The sequence below is a fragment of the Trematomus bernacchii genome, unplaced genomic scaffold (assembly GCF_902827165.1).
Source record: "Trematomus bernacchii unplaced genomic scaffold, fTreBer1.1, whole genome shotgun sequence".
In the NCBI taxonomy this organism is placed as follows: domain Eukaryota; kingdom Metazoa; phylum Chordata; class Actinopteri; order Perciformes; family Nototheniidae; genus Trematomus; species Trematomus bernacchii.
The window spans coordinates 275158-294178 of record NW_022987698.1 but is presented as its reverse complement, the minus strand read 5'-3'; the positions used below and the strand labels follow the sequence as shown (position 1 = coordinate 294178).

Here is a 19021-nt window from a genome sequence, read left to right as displayed (position 1 = left end):
TCTCCTGACATCTTAGTTTTTTTAATTTAGATGAACCTGTTGTGTATGTGTGTTTTGATTATGAGCTGTCTTCTGCTGTCCTGCAGGGGACTCTGTTCCAGACGGGTTGTACATCCTGCTTTGGCTCTCCTGAATTGGGGCTAAAAGTGTCAGACTGTACATAACAAGCTGTAGGCATGTGATCGTATACCCCAGAGGCCTTTTTATTCATCACAAACACTTTGCAACAGAGCGAGAAGTCTCACGATTTCTCTTCTCAATGCTCCCACAGGATAAGCGTAGCAAGCGATCGAAGCATGGGGACATAAGTGATCTTTTTATCACCTCTTTGTATTATAATGTATGTACGGTTTGCTGGATCAAAGAATAAGTGCTACTTCTATACTGAAGTTTTACAGATCAGAATGTTAAAACGCAGGCCTTTTGTTGTTTCAGCATGTTTGTGTGGAGAAAGGGAGCTATGAGTCTTTTTTTTTTTTAAACTTTCTTTTTTTAACGTAATAGCTGCAATGCAGACTTTGCGTCAAGCCTAATCAATAATAATAATATTTGTGACATATTTTTCACTGTTTTTTCTAATTATTCTGTTAACCAAAAAGTGTGTTATTGTCACCATACTCTGCTTTGATTGATTTAGCAAGATTATTAAACAGACGATTCTGTCAATTATTGACCATATCAGATCACCCATAATAAAAAACTAACTACATAAGACAAGAGTGAGGAAGTGTCTCACTCATGGAGATCCTTCATATCCTCTTATGAGTTGATGTAAAACCAGCCTGATAAATAACAAAGAGCCATTCTGTTATCGCTACTGTTCTTTTTATCAACATCAAAGGCATATGTATTGATTCAATGACTGTCTTCCAGAAACAGCAACACAGTTCGCTCTTGCTCGTTAAAGGAGCTCACATCACCATCACATTAACCAGCCAACCAAAGCAAAGTGTACAGTGAAAGGACAGAGACATAAATCCAGCTATAAATCCTACTAACTCTGGAAAATCTCAGTGTTTGTCCATGCATACCACCACACGTGTGTTTTCAAACTTCTTGCAACAAGTCTTGCATTAAGTGCATCGTCTCCATTTACTTCTCTCAGATCAGGTCACATTCAAACGACATGCAGTCGACATAATTGTAGCAACCCTCCTTAATGAATGTAGCTTGATTGGAGGCATCTTCTAAAGACCTCACATGTAAAAGCTGAGCAAAAACCATGTAGCTGTTTAAATCCAGGGATATATGGTGTGCTGTGATTTGGAGACCTTGGTATGGGTTGCTTTACTAAATGTGTTCTTACCTGACCGACTTACAGTGTGCGGCCTAGATGTATGTGACTTAGGTCCGAGTGAATGTTTCATATTTAAAATGTTTTTTTATGCAATTGGTTTTTATCAGCGTGCGCTAGGAATACACGGTTGTGTTAACGGTTGTTTCAACTAACAGTTGTATATGTTCATGGCATACCTGTTTGCTGTTATAAGTCATTATTTTTCTGAGATCTTTTATTTCATAAACGGGAGATTCAAGGTGCAGCAATACTTGTGGCCATATTAGGGTAAACTCTACTGATCTGTATGGATTCTGGTCTTTGTGTTTCATTTGCATTACAGGAAGCATCCTGTTTGGTTCATGGTTGATTTGTCTGCTTTAATTTAATAGTTTTATTTCTCATTATTTTTGTTTAAACTATTCATAAAATGTTTTCATGTGGGTTTGGGGCAGATTGTTTCAGAATTATGAATGTACTCAATTGTTTTTTGGGGGAAAATGAAATAAAATTGTGGTTTGGAAAAGAAAAATCAAGGCTGTGTTTTTTTCTTAATTCTTTTCACTCATTCAAAAAGATTAAAGAGGTTTCCGTGCCATTATAGTATACTTGAATGCTCTGTGAAAAAGTGCATATGAATCTAGACAGTATGGTTTTATTGTTCATCAGTAGAAAATTCAAGGATGTACAGTTATCCGTAATCAAATTACTACAATGTAGTTCAGCGAAGATAAACAGAAAGTCCTCTAACCTGTCCTTTTCATTTTGCTTGGAATTCCTGATAATTGTGACGAGTGTGTGAAAAGTTCAAGAACTTGGCTGCAGTCATTAATGTAGTAAAGTCAGTTCAGCAACTCTTTACAGACATCTTATCGGCAGGTGTTACTGATAACACAATGGTTCTTTGCTGAGTTTTTTTGTGAGTGATGCATGCACAATACCAGGACCCTTACTAAATGAAATAATTCAAACATTCCTTTTATTATCTTAACTTGTGCTTTTTGGAAAATGCTTACTTATAACAGATTTTTGTATTTATCTGCCACCACAAGAGTTCCTTCCAGCACTGTCACCCCTCTACCTCGAGGAACACGACTCTTTTGGCCACGCCCTGCTCGCTGTATTTCTCCTGCAGCTTCTGTCGGACCCCGGGATCATCTGAGAGCAAGAGACCGTCGTCACTGCGACACCACAGGGGTCCCAATGCGGAAGAGGGGTTCAAAAGGTGCTCCAGAGCAGCAGAGACGTCCCCGCTGGTCCTCAACAGGGCTTTGGTCACACTGATCAAGTCCTGGAATAAAAATAGTTGGGGGAGTTCAGAAATGCCCAAAAATGTACAAAATAAATAAGTTGTCAAATTCACTGATAGCTTTTTTTCTTAAGCATTTTGAACATGCATCAGGTCTACACTTATTGAGTAGCTTTGGATAAAAGCGTCACCTAAATGAAATGAAATGTGATGTAACCTACACGATCACATGACAGCTGTAATAATGAACATACAGTATTGGTGCGATTCATCACTTTTATTATCTTATAATTAATGCTGTTAAACGATTTATAACATGTATTCAATAATGATATGCTTTGGGACATTCATCTAAATGAATTGCATATATCAATATTTGCTTCGAAAAGTTATATTATCCAGTATATTAGAATCAGCTATATGAAAAAAACTTAAAAGCGTTATCACGACACAAGCGTTGGCATTAGAAATCAATAAATGGTTTTATTTTCAATCACTTCTGTGCTGCTGCTTCCAGCCACTGCAGTCAACATGTTGATGTATCCTTGGGCAAGAAGCTTAAGACCAAATTGCCAATGTTGTGAGATGTGTGTGAATGGGTGAATGGTGACTCGTATGTGTAAAGGCGCTTTGAGGGGTTGCAAAGACTGGAAAAGCGCTACAACAAATGCAGTTCATTTCCCATTCCCATTGCATCATCAGTCCTCACCTGGCCGGTCTGCTTCATCAGCTTTTTGATTCGCTGTTTGTCCTCCTCCAGCTGGACCTGAGTCAGGGAAAAGGCAGCATCTTTGTTCACCGCTGCCTCTGGTCGGGATGGAGCTTCTCTGCTGGGACCGATGACAGACTGAGAGTCTTCCTCCTCCTGAGTTTCACTGTCGAATATGAACAGGTGGGCTTTGGAGGAGGAGCGGACCCCCTCAGCTGCTGCAGGTTCAGGGCAGCCGGTCTCTGGGGGGCAGTTGCTGCTGGAGGCCTGGGGGTCTGGCGTGTTCTCCTGGAGGTCGGCTCCATGCTCAAGGTCGGGCAGTGTGGAGGCTGTGTCTGCAGTGGGGGGGGGAGGTTCTGTCGCTGGGGGTTGTATCGTTGGTGTTTCGGATGGGTTTTGGAGGTCTGGAGCTACATCCTCATCCGACTGAGAGACAGGAACACAAAGGTTTGATTAAATAAAGCATAACTAAGGATTCTTTCATGGGGAGAATGGTTTTTTTGGAGGTGATGAAGAAAAGGATAACATCAGCTGATACAATTCAAGGATTCCTTGATCGAAAAGCAACCTTGTGACAAGCCATTTTTATTCATTATAAATCGGTTTTGTCTTACCTCACTTTCATCTTCAAACTCCTTTATAGCCAACTCTAAAATCCCCAACTTTCTCTTTTCTTTTTTCTTCTCCACTTCCTGTGGCACTGAATTAGACTCTGCATCTGCAACATATCATTGGAGGTTGACAAATTAGAGAAGTGAAGATCCTCTATTATATAAAAGCTCTCCCACACTGGGAGATGTATAACACACCTGTTGGTGCTGTTTCAGAAACAGGAGCTTGTGCGCTCTCCTCCTGCGGTTCCTCTGGCGCCGCTGCCACACTGCTTCCTCTGGCTTTCTTTGAAGGCGGCTGCTCCACCATTTTGTCTTTCTTAGGAGCAGACTTAGTGGGAGATTTACTTTTCTCCGAGAGCTGCGGGGATGATCCACATCGTCTTGAAGGAATTGCTGATCTGAGTTTTTTACCATATGGTTCAGGCGACCCCTCCAGCACAAGATGCCAGCGTGTTGGTCGTCTCTGAGGTTGTTGGGGCTTTGGGGAGGCCTTCTGTTTCTCTTTAGGCTTTATCTGAAGAGGGGTGCCTGGCAGGGACTCGGGCTGAGCTGGAGGAGAGTCCTCTGGCAACATTTCTTTCTCAGGAGAGATGATTGTTTCCGTGCTCTCAGCTTGGATGGGCTGATCATCTGTGTGTGGGTCTAAACAAGGTCCCTCGGGTTGGGGGGGGTTAGTTTCAGCTTCTACCGTCTCTACTAGTGTGCTTTCAGCTGGTTGCTCATCAGATTGTGGATTCGCAAGTTGGACTTCTTTTTCGGGAGAGATGGATTTTGGAGATTCTGGTTGTGTGTCTTCAGCTGGTATGGGCTGGGCATCTATCTGTGGAGACACCAAATCTGTTGTGTTCAGTTCAAGTCATTTAAATTGCTTATCAAGGGACCAGTGTGTAGTATTTAGGGGGTATGATTAGCAGAAATGGAATGTAATATTAATGCTTTCATTCGTGTATAATCGCCTGAAACAAAGAACTGTTAATTTTGTGTTAGCTTAGAGTGAGTCCTTCAGATCTGTGCAGGGAGGGGGTCCTCTTCACAGGGTCTGAAATGTTTTTGCAGTAGCTCTGAACACACAAACAAAACTCTGGCTCTAGAGAAGATCTTTCCTGTTTTTACATTACCTTAATGTCCGCGTAATTCTCAGACACGTTTGTTAAACTGCTTCTAAAGTAGTGTTATTCTAGGGATGGCGTCTAAAGACCTAAAGATAAGATAAGATAGGACTTTATTTATCCCGAAGGAAATTGTTGTGCCAGAGTTGCAAAAATACAATAAACACAGCAGCATAATAATAAAACTGTACACTAACAGTGCAGTAAAAAGGATACCCAGGTGTTACCATGGCACTTCAATTGACAACTCTTTACCTCCGTGGTTAACGGAGGGGTGTGTGGGGGTACAATTTGCAACTGCAAAAATAGATGACACCAAATCCCATACACAGCCCCTACAAATCACATTCAAACCTACTAAATGTTTTAACTGTGGTAATGGTTGCACAGCAGTGAGTTAAAAAAAGAAGAAGGTGGCATTATGTGTACGTGTTTTATGATTACTCTGTTACTTTGAAAATGTTAATGTTTTTTTGGCACCACCGCTGATATTATGAACAAATATACTAGCACCTATCTGTGTTTTTAATTTTTGTTTTATGTATGCACCACAACACCAAGTCAAAGTTCTCGTACGTGTCAACCTAGCTGGTAATAAACCTGTTTCTGGTTCTGACCTACAGCCTCCAAAATAATCAACCTGGGATTTGTTATGTTGCAGCAATGTGGGAATTTTGGAGTTTATTTGACCATTTTACATAAAAAAATAGTTTTCAATACATTGTCGCACTAAATGGTGGTGATATGAGGTAACATGAACATTATTTTTTGTATCTTTGTAACTGTGCGAAAAAACCTTTAACTCATGACAGCCCTCATGTCCAATGAATGTTCGATAAAGTGTTCACACCCTCCCTAATAACACCAGAATTGTCCCTGGTATGACTCATATATTGCTCAAATGAATGACCATACTTGAAATATACATTTACTCATCTACTCAATAAAATCATCTTTCAATATTCTGTAGAACAATAGACCACTAAAAGGATAAACACCTCTATTGACAGCCTGCCAACCAAACCTGAACATTAAAAGGTTCAATAACGTTGGGTTTATTTCAGGACTGTTGCATTGAATAGGTTTAAGCTGTTGGACAGTAGTACTGTATTTAAAACTGCCTCTTATGTACATTCTGAAAGAAATATAGTTATACAGAGAAATATATAGCTAAATATCTTCAAAGTAAATTACCTTCAAATCACCCTCTACTGATTTTGTGGCTTCCTCTGCTTTCACCTCCAAAACCTCTGGTTGTTTATTTGCCAGGCACACTTTATAGCGGTATTTCATTGACTGCCAGCTGTGTTTGGTCACATTCTGCTTCTCCATCTCTTGCCAAAGCCGGTTCCCCCCAACCTCTTTCTGGTGCTTGCTGACATAACTCGAAATGGCTGCATCATCTTCAGCTGTGTAGGCAATCCTGCCTAATTTTTATGAAAGAATGAGGAAGTATTTGTCAGTAAATGTAAAACTAATAAACAGTGTGACATGAATATTCATGTGATAATAAAGGCTAAAGCTAATACAAAACAACTGCACACTTTTTATATCTTGTTACAAGTAAACTATGCTCCTTACAAGAAGGTCAGCTCATAACATCATACCTCCTGAGAGACGACGAGAGGTCCTGTTGAGTCTAGGAGACTGTCTCGGGGCAACTTCAGGGTTTAACCTGTAGTCCTCTAAATTCAGCTGTTCCTCCTTCTCAATACAGTCGTGAATGTACTGGGTGGACACGTAACTGAGGAATAAACAGACAGCACTTTCATTTCATGCTTTAAATATGTTTAATGATAGTTACACAATAACAATGTTGTCGATATAAATTACACTCCTTATCACCTACATATAGAAAGAGTTATTTGGCTTACTGTGCTAAAACCTAAAAGTGCTCGGCCATTAGAAAGGATGAATACAAATGTGTAAGCCATGAAAATAAAATGCTCTTGTTTTTTTCCAATAAACAAAATTCTGTTTAATGATCCAATAAGGGTAGGCCTTATTTTCAATGAGCCTTAGAAGAGTGAACAGTTAAAGGTCAATAACAAAAATGTTCATATGCTTACGTCCATACATTCATTCTTGAATTAGTGTTTGACGAGACAGACAGCAAAGGCATGTTTGGAACATTGTGAGTATTTCACTGAATAAATTAGACTTGGGCTGCGGTTATTATGTGACAGTTTGTGAACTGATATGTTGATATCGTTTTGCTGTTTTTAAACGCAGCCTCTACCTACCTTAATTGATCAACAATTGTCTCTGTCTTTGGATTCCTCAATTCAAGATTGAGGCATGCAAACAAAAATAAACATTTCTATAATAATTCATAGTTAATGAATATAATAATACAATAATGACATTCAAAAATGAAATTTGGGATGAAGTATTCTTTGGATCTAGATATGTGAATGTTGGGCAGAAATATTCTTAAAATATGATTATTAAATGGCTCAAAATAACCATCAAAGCCAAGAAATTGCCTTACATGGTATGGTCATGTTTTATCAACTGAAGAGGCTGAACAGTATTTCTCCTCACGTAACACACTCCCTAATGGCATCCCAGCCCAGCACCTACCAGTGAGCAGTAGTTTCAGGAATAGAGACGTTTTCTTCGGGGTCAATGAGCAGAATGGCCCCTGGCCGCTGCACATTGCTCAGGATCCCTCCTCCAGCTGCAATGAGCGGCTGGAGCTTGCATTTAACAGGACCCGGTCTCAGGAAGAAGGACATGGGTTCACCGTCCACCGTCAGGAACAGAACTGGGGAGATGTCAGATATGGCCGCATCCTGCTTTGTGGACGCCATGCTTTCAAATGTCTCACCTAGTGGAGGAGGGTCAATTACAGAAAAGACAGCCCTTAAAACAAATGAAAAGTTACTGTAATACATACAGATTTTTATAAAGTAAAACGTGGACTACAGTACAATGAAATAAATTGAGGAAATCTAGGGTAGGGTAATTTGAATAACAATATTTAAAATGATTATCCCCCAATTATTTTTAAAATCCAATAAAAAAAAAGGTGTGTCTTATTTGTCTAGTTCCATAATAATATCTCATATGGATTGGGAGGCAATGGCTTACATAAACACTTAATTTATTAAAGTTTATTCAACTTGTCTACAGTAAAAAGCTGGACTCAAATCCAATAAAGAGAAGTGTTTTATATTACAGTGTGTAGTAACACTATGCTGCATTGAATCACTGGCTCACATGGCATGGAAGTTGATGATATTCTAATACAATGTGTTTGATAAACCAATTAATGTTAAATAAACCAAACCAGTTTTATGAATGAGTGTTTGTACATGCATTAGAAACATGTTAGTACTACTTTTTCCCGTTGCTTAGGTTAGAGTAGCTAGGTCTGGTTAGCACGATACGCTTTAACGTAGCCTCAGGGTTGCCAACTCTCACGCATCTGGCGTGTGACACACGCTTTCACTCTCAGTCTCACGCTGCCCAAACTATTCTCACGCCAAAAACAAGATGAACCGGCGATCGTTTTTGGTTGGTTATTAATTTTGTTGGATACACTTTCCCGGAAATTATTGCAATAAACGATAATATTGTCGGCACCGTTGTATGACCATTTTAGACCACTGACATAATGATAATATATAATAATAATCCAAGTACATCCTTTCAAACTGCTAGTCACATCCTCATGTAAATGGCAATTTATCGAGTTCATTTTTATTTATCGTATGATAAGTCAATTATTTGCTTATCGCGACAGGCCTATGCACACAATAAAACAGTGGAAATAAACATGTGTTTGACTTTCATTAGTGAATGAAACTGTGTGCCCTTTATAGTCTGTGTATTGTGTATTGTGTATTTGTATATATTGTATATATATCCTATATATATGCTAAGGTCCCGCTACTGACACGATAGCAGTCATTTATGCGCATGTGTAATTAAACCCATGATATCAAAATCTCACTCCAGTCAGGTACCCAAAGTTGGCAACCCTGACGTAGCCCGTTTAACGGCAGAACATTAAGAGAGCTTTGCAGCCAGATTAGCTGATTTAATGACTAAACAAAATACATGAGACATTGAACTTAATTCTTACCATGTAATTTGTTTACTTCGTTCTTATGTGAGCTTTCCCGCCGCGACAAAACCAAAACAGAGCAACCGGCTACTTCCGGGTCTTATTCTTCCTCGCCGGATTGATTCCAGGTAATGTTGCATAACTGCCCCCTCTGTTGGATGTTTGTAAGTATAACATAATGTATTTTTCTTAGAAAACTGTGAAAATGGTAGGTCAGCCTGAGCCTATACAAATCTTAAGCTATTCATTTGAATGAATTGCTTATGCCCATAAAAGTTAATTATTAGAATAATAGTTGGGTTTCTTTCTGCAGTATAACACACTCTTTTGCTAGCTATTTTATTCAACAAGAACACTCAACAAATGCAGTTCCTACTTTGGTAATGCATTGTTATACATTCCAAATAGACATAAAACATGTCCCCTTCTGTTTTGTTCGGGTCTCCCGAGACCCTTTTCAAGTTAAAATTATATAATAACTACGCTCTAGTTTTTTATTTTAACAAGGCTTCATGATATCCTCCACAACAGCTATATAAACACTACAAAACTGATTTTGACAAAGTCTGAAGATCTCTAAAAAAAAAGTGTATAGCCTAATTTGGTGTTCGGGTCTGGGTAGACCCAGCAGCATTGTTGTGGGTGACTCAAGGTCAAATTTGGCCCAATCAAGATTCATCTTTGACTTTAGACACCCCAGCCCCACCCCCTTCATTCACTGTAACAATAATTGTTCGCAACATGCACCTGGTCTTGTGCGCCGTATTTAGCATGCTCACTGTCTTGTATTCTCCATCCATTGTGTCACCTTTCCAGTGTAAAAACACACTATATACTCAAAGCTTCCTCTATCAGTGAATTCTGGATGTGTAGGATCAGTTGTAGAAAGAATATAGTAGGCTATATCAAAATGAGAAAGACTTGACCCTAAAATAGTTGGTGCACACACACCATGCTGTTATAAAACTGCAAACAGAGAAGAAACTCAACAGACCTCTGCCCCTTGTTTTCAAGTTTAGTAACTGCTGTATTTGCAGTCTAGTTTTTTTTTTAAGTAAACATAAAGGCTTGCAACATTCAGTTTAAGTGGACGTTGTACCAACTCAAACAGGGGTGGATGGATGTTGCAAAGTAGTAATTGGTCAGTGCTATCTTTATAAAAGCAACCTGAGAGAGATGAAGAGGAATCAGAGCCATGATGAAGACTCTGTGTGTTACTGCTGTCGTGCTGAGTCTCTCCTCAGTGTGCCAGCCTGCATCACTGGCCTGTGAGAAGCTGCTGCAGCCAGTGGACAAAGATCCTGACGAAAGTCTCTTTTCCCATTCATAACTCTCTTTGTACTTTTGTAACAATTGAATCAGTCAAATCTAAATTGAAACTACTGTACCGATTAATGCTACATATCTTTTTCCCAGGGCTTGTAAAATCTTCACCGTAAAAGTCTCATTTTTAAACCAAAAGGAAATAGATGTAGTATGATACATTTAATATTTCTGGTTTCAGTTGACTGGGAGTTGGCGACTCATAGGCATGTCCTCGGAGAGTTTTCTCTTATCAATGTTTTTTAAATATGTTCTCGGGCCAAGTCTTGAAGTGGACGATACCCATATGGGACTCACCGAACGATTCGGATGCAACCGCTAAGATTAAAGTGTAAGCAATCTTACTTACTGTAATGGTGGTTCATTTGTCGATGTGAATCTGATGCATCACACTTTGTATTTGTAACTTTGTAGGTTACTTGTGCATCTTACATCAACATGTCCTTTGCAGATGCTCTTTCAGTTTGATCTTTAATACATTTGTTTCAGGTATGGACACTGCATGAACGAATCAACTACATTTGCGTATAAGAACAACACTCTGTCCAATGGCAAAGGTAAGAAGTTTGTTTATTGAACACTGGTCTTGAATTGTCTTCTTTAAAAATAACTCTTTTGATATTTAAGAATGCTAACTAATTTTTACTATTTGCAATGTTCACACTGTGTTAATATCCACAATATATAATTTGACTTATAAATAAAATTAAAATTAAAATAATAGTTATAAGAGTAAAGAATATTAAAAGAAAATATGTAACAAAAGAGATTCTAAACAATTCCCCCAATAATGCTGATAGGCTTTGAATTAATGTGTAGGACATTACTTGTGTGATATTCTTCAATTTTTCTTTTTTTTAATGTAACATTATTTGTATTTTCAACATCTTGAGGAGATGTTGTGTTAATGTGATTATAATATTATAGTATTTCATGTCATTACCATATATTATCTTTTTTTAATGTTTCCAACAGATGGCAGCCTTGCTCCACCAGGTGTGCTGCTGCAGAGTGGCTGTCCTGACTGCCTCCTTATAAAGGAACATAGCCAATACAACTCCTTATTATTTCTCTTCAGTAAGTAGAACTCAAATCAAACTGAAATGAGAAATTATGTAATAATATATCCAACTATGGTGATACACAGTCAAATATAACTTAACATGACACTAATACTCAATACAGAACAACATTTATAATGATTACTAGGTGATGAAATAAAAGACGTGCTGGTGCTCAGCAAGTAAGCATGCTAACATTTGCTAATTAGCACTAAACACTTAAAGGTGGGGTAGGTAATTCACTTCAGAAACACTTGTTGTTATATTCCATGGAATGCTCTTAACATCCCGATAGCAATGAATATCTTAAATGCTTTGACAATAAATACATAAAAGAATGTCATCTGTGGAAGCCGTGGCGCTGTAAAAAGCACGACCAATCATCTGAGCCGGCCCGGCTAAAATAACTGGATGGCCTACCTGCCTGTCAGCCTTCCATCTCGTGCACAAACTTATCTCGTGCCCTCATTGGTCATGTGCGCGTTCGTGTGTGTGAGAGGCTCGGTAAGGAAGTCTGAAGGAAGGGGCAGATTTATTTCGGCTGCGTACTTTCAAATTCTAGCGCACTCGAGCTGGTTTCTCCATTCTTACCTACCCTACCTTTAACTGCAGAGACTCATGAGATTGTGATTAGTTTTGCAGGTATTTGGTCGTAAACCAAAAGAAAAGGACAAATGGGAATTTTAACCTTGTGATAATGATATCATAAAGTGATACTGAGATATCACTGTAATGTTCATAGACATAATGTCTTCACAAGGCCTTTATTTAAAATGTGTTCCCTCCTCACCAGGCAGGAGAAACACCATCAATGCTGCTGAGCTGAAGGAGTTTAGGACACAGGCAGAGTGCCTCGGCTTGTATGATCCGGTGATTCTAAGCTCAGATCATGGTGAGACACCTATCAGATTTAACATAAGAGAAGGACTTGAATAATGATATAAATATATCTTAACAATAGGCATGTAGTCAGTATAAACAATTGACGTTGCCCGTCCTTTCTTTAAAAAAATGAAGTTTGTATACGATGTTATGTATGCTGAATTTTTCATTTCTGCATCATTTTCCATGTTCTCTTAAGCCTTTCTGCTCCCTGTACAGACTATGACAACTGCAGATCGTTCAAGAACCCAGACTATGAGCAGATAATTCTCAAAATGATTGCAAGACTTAGAGACATAACAGAAAACCTCTAAATTAATTTTGATCAATTAATTGGATTAAATCACTATGAATAAAGACCTCTTATGTCTCAGTAAATGATATGATAAAAGAGGTGTATCCTACTTGTGCAGCGTAGTATAACAGTGTTACATTGATTTGGAGTCACTTGGTCATATGACCTGGAAGCTGTTGAAAAAAACCAAGATATCTCAATTGAAAAATGATGACATTTTATAAAAATATTCATAAAAACAGGGGAGGCAGGTATGGGAATGTTAAGACAAGGTGAGCTTTTATTAACAAAACTAGAACGAACAAGGAGGACTAGGAGGACGCATGAGGGCAGACAAGGGAAACAGGAACATCCATGGGAATGAAGTGAAATCAGGAACCAAACATGAGGACAACGACGACGACGACCCAACAAGGAACACAAGGGAAAGCAAGACTAAATACACAAGGCTTATCACAAGCCAACAAACAGCTGGAGAGGGGAGGTGAAACACAATCAGACAATCAAGCACATGAGGGAAAACACAGGAAAGAAGACGAGTCAAGACACAAGAAGAACGGAATTTCAAAATAAAACAGGAAACTATACACAAAACTGAAATCATGACAACCTGGGAGCTATTGATAAGAAATTATACCTTTCACTAAGAAATTATAAATAGCATATTCATATATAATAGAAGAAAACCCATCTGAAATCCATGTCCAAGATGTGTGTCTTGGTTTTTGTGACATTTGTGAAATATGTCGACATCCATTTAGAGCATTGTGTTTGCCTTCTTAAGAGATGATATTCGATGACCTCACCTTTTGAAAAAGCATATGAAAGATTCATTGCTTAAATGTGTCTTGAAAATTGTCTCAACATATTAGTTCATGTGTTTACGTACAGAATCCAATGTGTCATGCAATTTCAGAAAAAAGTGACCATCTTTAGGGTCAGGACACACACGAAGAAAAATCATATTTCTCGAATAAAAACATTGAACGTCCTATTGGGAGATATTAAGTCTGTGTGTTAGTGTGTGTGTCTAATACTCCTGCACTGAGTTCAACACCAGGACATTATGAATACCATGACAGTCAAAGAAAAGGAAACCTGATGTGTTCTTCTATAAGCAGGAAACTAGCCAAAATGATAGCCACACAATGTATCAGGGTTGCCAACTTTGGGTACCTGGCTGGAGTGAGATTTTGATATCATGGGTTTAATTGGTTTGATTACACATATGCGCACTAAATGACTGCTATCGTGTCAGTAGCGGGACCTTAGCATATATATAGGATATATATACAATATATACAAATACACAATACACAGACTATAAAGGGCACACAGTTTCATTCACTAATGAAAGTCAAACACATGTTTGTTTCCACTGTTTTATTGTGTGCATAGGCCTGTCACGATAAGCAAATAATTGACTTATCATACGATAAATAAAAATGAACTCGATAAATTGCCATTTACATGAGGATGTGACTAGCAGTTTGAAAGGATGTACTTGAATTATTATTATATATTATCATTATGTCAGTGGTCTAAAATGGTCATACAACGGTGCCGACAATATTATCGTTTATCGCAATAATTTCCGGGAAAGTGTATCCAACAAAATTAATAACCAACCAAAAACGATCGCCGGTTCATCTTGTTTTTGGCGTGAGAATAGTTTGGGCAGCGTGAGAGCGTGAGATTGAGAGTGAAAGCGTGTGTCACACGCCAGATGCGTGAGAGTTGGCAACCCTGATGTATAACATGCACACTGTGATGTTATGAGAGGGTGCATCAAAGATGGAAGATACACTCCCAGTGGATGCACTAAACTAAAGAGTACACATCTCCAGTGCACCAAGTGTCTGTGTGTACAAACATATTTTGAGATTGACAATAAAGTTGACTTTGACTAAAGATCCTGACCTCACAACACATTTTTATGTATACCGTAGCAAGCATAATTGTACCCATTTAAGTCTGTATTTCGCTGTATACAATAGTATACATGATCGCATAAAAACCTGTCCCATGACACGAGTGCGAGACAAGATCCTAATCAGAATGGTAATTCTAATGCAAATCATTGACACCATGTTTAATGTGGTTTGTAGTTTTTCTTTACTCTCACAAGCAAGTAATGGTATTTCATGGTAATGGCTACTTTTTGAGTGTTTCTTGTATTGACCAAATTCCCTCAAAAAGGCCAAAAACGAATCAGGATTTCCGAACAATTTTTTGTGACTCCGGCGTCCAGCTTTAATTTTTCTACATCCAATTACTCCAGGAGACCATGTGAAGGAATTGGGCTGGCCTGTTAACTGTATCACCTCGGCAACCTTTCCTCCCTCACAGTCCTGACAACTACTTTATTGTTATTGGCTTTATTGTTCCTCTCTCTCTACAGCTCAACCAGCTGAAACAATAAAACAGCCATGGGGTGCTGCAACTCCTCCAAGTTGATGTATGTTTGTGAACAATCTGTCATAATTAGATTAGGCTCTGGCAGAAGAAAGATCCCTGCTGTGAGCTTCAGTAACTGTTTCCATCCTGCAGAGGGAGATATTACACTACTTTACACAACACCAGGCATGTCTATCAAACAATATATGACCCATCATTTAAGTTCAGAAGTGAGGTTTGGTAAAATCTTATTGTACCCCCCCCCGAAAAAGAAGAACCTCTTTGCATTTGGAAACAACGTTAAAAGAACACAGATTCATACGTTTGTTATCATTTATTTTCCTCGATCAATAGAGGTCCCTAAAATAAATCTTACAGGATGAATCCTTAGCCCCCACCTCTCTTGGACTTCATGACTGTGGGTGAAAAATCAAGACTTTTTGCCTTCATTTCATTTCATTTCAAACCTTTATTTATCCAGGTGTATCCCATTGAGATCATTGATCTCTTTTTCAAGGGAGACCTGCTCAAGTAGGTTCCACATAGGATTACACAGTAGGCCTTCTCACTGGCACACTGCGATCCTCCCTGTGGATGTGCTGCCTGGGTTAAACTAGGCTAAAGGGACCCGGGTCACCACACCACTGTAAGGCCTCACTTGATAAGTTAGTTGACGAGTTAGTTGGTTTAAACTCTAGTACTTTCAATATCTTCAGATCTGGGAAAGTTCATAAGACACACCATCAGGCAGTTACCAGTTTAGTTGCTTGAAAAAAAGGCATGACATTTGAAGAGATATTGAGAATGTGTAGCTGGCAGCATTATTTACCTTCTCTCAAAAAAAGTTAGATAAAGAGATATATTAACCTGTTAAGCCCCAAGCCTGTTTTTCAGGTCTCAGGCTCGAAAATGACATTCCCAGAACAAATGACTATAACTTCACTTCTAAAAGCAATGATAAACCTGTGAGTTGGATGTAGAAAAGTCAGAATCAATATAGATTTTTTTTAATTTTAAAGTAAATTCAGATTGAACATAGTAAAGAAATGTAAATTATAGTGTCCGTCCAAAGAAAAAACATTCAGTCATGAGAACAAAATCATCTTTTCCTCAAACTCTCAACAAAAATAAAATAATAAACACCCAATTTAGCCACATAATGAAATGTTTTGAAGCTCCTTTCTTTCTTTTTTAAATGTTTTATTGGTGTTTCAGATTGAATCCCTAAATCTTCCCGCCAGCGCAAAGTTAATGCTTCTTTTTTATATATTTAAAAAAAGCCGCTTTTCTCTCCTCAATCTCTCACAGTTATGTTGAAATGAAAAAAAGTTACACAGCAATTAGAGATTAAAGGGATAAATGCTTTCACTTGAACCAACTAATTAGGAATGATGTAAAACATGTTTTCCTTTCAGTCATACAGTGTGACAGAACAGATTACAGGTTACATCACATTACATTCAACTTTAGACATTGACTGTAATGGCATTAAGGAGCATGTGAATGTGTGAATCATTTGGAAAGAATCTACCTGACAAAGGTATCGTGATGAGCTCTGCCAGTTACAGGTGAAGCAACACCATGTCTGAAAAATGTCGGTGGGTGGAAAAAACCGTCATGTCACATGAGTGATAATATTTTTTTTGATGAATACTTTCTCATCAAGGTACTGGTTGTTCATGTTTGATCAGCAAACTAAATCAACAATGTTTATTCCAATCCAGTGAACTGGTGTTGTTATTTCCCTCAATAAAACAATTGAAAATATATCAAACATATACCATACCTACTTTTTCAGATGGTAAAATTCATATTTCGAGGAGCATTCATATTTACAAAAGTTTACTATTGGCATTGATAATATTGTAGGACAAGAAAAAAAGACAATCAACATTTGAAAATACCAATCATCAACATATACAGTAGTGCATCGACACTTCTTTTCACACTATAGAATAGTTTTACATTGCAATACATTTCCCCTTGCAGGCTCAAGCCAGGGTATCACCATTATTTATACTGCTGAAACTAGATATCAATTCCTAAAGAATAATATAAATTCCTAAATTGTTTTCTGTACAAACACCAGATTAAACACAGCTATTTCTCCAGAGCTTTGTTTTTTTTTCAGTAGCAGGTGTATCGCTTCAGAAACAAGCCTTTTGCAAGGACACACATATCAGGTATCACACCCTGGTGGGAGTAAAATTCCTTTGTAATAGTTAAACAAAAGAAAATACAAAATTGAAGCTGCTGTTTCTTAAGGAGCTAAAATAAAAACAAAACTTCCTTATGTAAATCAAAGTCGCTATATATCTTTGGACTCTGTGTGGACAGACAACTGCAGAAAAATACTTTATGAAAATTGTGTTTGGCAGATTTACTGAGGAATCTTGGCAAGGTTTGGTCAGCAGAGGCCGGCTGTAACAAAGTGAGGATATGCTGACTTGACAAAAAGAACACATTTAATTACCATCATCATCAACAACCATCCAACAGGACCATCCGGGTCAGAGCCAGAAATCCCCCCATCATCTGCCAACTCTAAGGCTTATTTTTAGGGGCAATACTCCTCCTTAATCTGCTACATTCTCACGGCCTAGCTTTCTCCTTCTCGTCTTTTTCTTCTTTTACAGCTCACACATATTCCTCCTCATTGTTAACCGCCATTTTTGTTTAGACTTATACAGTAGCTGACAGGGCCAAACACACTACAATGACTCACAACACTTGTATTAGAAGTTGGTAAATGTTTTCTAAATGCTGCACATGTGTTGTCAAGTTGGTGAAGATGTTTTTTTCTTTGGCGCGTATGTGTTTTTATATTTGCATCTTTTTTAAAGTGGAGCTCATTTTTTCTAATGTAAGTATTCTGTGACGTTGTAGCGCATTTACAAGCAGTTATAATTTGAAAAAGGCCCAAGTATATACATAAAGAAAAGAAAAGACAAAGAGTCCAATATCACCTTACCCTTGACTTCAGTAACATATTCCTGTTTCAAAAATATGTGTTTGTTTCATATAATGTAATATCAGATGACACATTTCTGATTAATCAGATAAGGGATTCAGAAGAAGTTTCAGATAACATGTTAGAAAAAATAAACCATATCTATGTTTTAATGTAACTTTCTGATTGTGTGTTGTTTTTCCAACCTAATAATTATTCTACAGATATCTGATCATTAACATAATTGATACATTTTTACAAACACTGTAATCTCAAAAAAAAGATTACACCCTTACAGTGTATCATACTGTATATTGTTTAAAGCCCATATGTGTTTCTTTAGGTTCAATAGCTTCGACTAACTAAAATGTAATTTACAATGATCCTTACATTTGTAGGGGTTGATCCCGAAGGGTGGATTGTATTAGGCGTATATTCAGTTTATATCCCTCACGTGAAGAGAAGCATCTACTGTGCGTTTGACAGACTTGTGACTTGCCCAAGAACCACATAAAAGACGCCTGTGTCAGTGAACCTGCGCTGTGTGTTGAGGTGACCTGATGTGTAAATCGTCCTGAGTTTGACTCCAAACAAGTCCCGCCTTTAGCCCATTTCTCTTCAGCTCTCTCTTTAAATGAATATTAATGAAAAATAGGGCATACAAGCTGGTGCTACCAAAAAAAACAATCCAGCACATCCGTAAAACATTGAGCTGTGGAAAATAACACCACCTCCAGCTTACCGATCAAATGGGAATACACAGACTTTGGTTTCTGGCACGGTTCAGCAGAGTTCAGATGTTGCAATCTATCCAACAGGGTGTGTGAGTGTTTGGTAAGAGACACTGATGACAGCTGATGTAATGACTGTGAAACACATTTCCAGAGTCTGGGTGACTGGAACGTTTTTAAGGACATTATTAGGAAATCATTTTGACAGGACATCGCACGTCTACTCAGACAACTTTTAGGAAGAGACAGACTTCGAATGAAAAGTTAGAAAATATTTTATTTACAACAAATTTATTTTCTCCCCGCCACTGGTATTAATACAATTCGTTTGGCAGCCCCCCCCCCCCCCCCTC

The 19021-nt window shown here is 38.1% G+C and overlaps 1 protein-coding gene across 1 annotated transcript; it reads right to left on the bottom strand.

Moving 5' to 3' along the window:
• Positions 1–435: 435 nt before the first annotated feature.
• terf2ip (telomeric repeat binding factor 2, interacting protein) lies at positions 436–9120 on the bottom strand. The gene is made up of 8 exons (XM_034138873.1): positions 9048–9120; positions 7541–7787; positions 6565–6701; positions 6152–6384; positions 4044–4668; positions 3849–3952; positions 3235–3660; positions 436–2567 (listed from the first exon to the last, which is right to left on the bottom strand). The coding sequence occupies exons 2-8, from the start codon at positions 7768–7770 to the stop codon at positions 2346–2348; spliced, it is 1977 nt and encodes a 658-aa protein (XP_033994764.1). The 5' UTR covers positions 7771–7787; positions 9048–9120; the 3' UTR covers positions 436–2345.
• Between the last annotated feature and the right edge of the window lie 9901 nt (positions 9121–19021).

Coding starts and splice junctions, on each gene's coding strand:
- terf2ip (XM_034138873.1), bottom strand. CDS start 7,770: ATGGCGTCCACAAAGCAGGATGCGGCCATATCTGACATCTCCCCAGTT. Junction 6,702..7,540: donor CCTGAAACTACTGCTCACTG/GTAGGTGCTGGG, acceptor TTTATTCCTCAG/TTACGTGTCCACCCAGTACA. Junction 4,669..6,151: donor CAGTAGAGGGTGATTTGAAG/GTAATTTACTTT, acceptor GTGTCTCCACAG/ATAGATGCCCAGCCCATACC.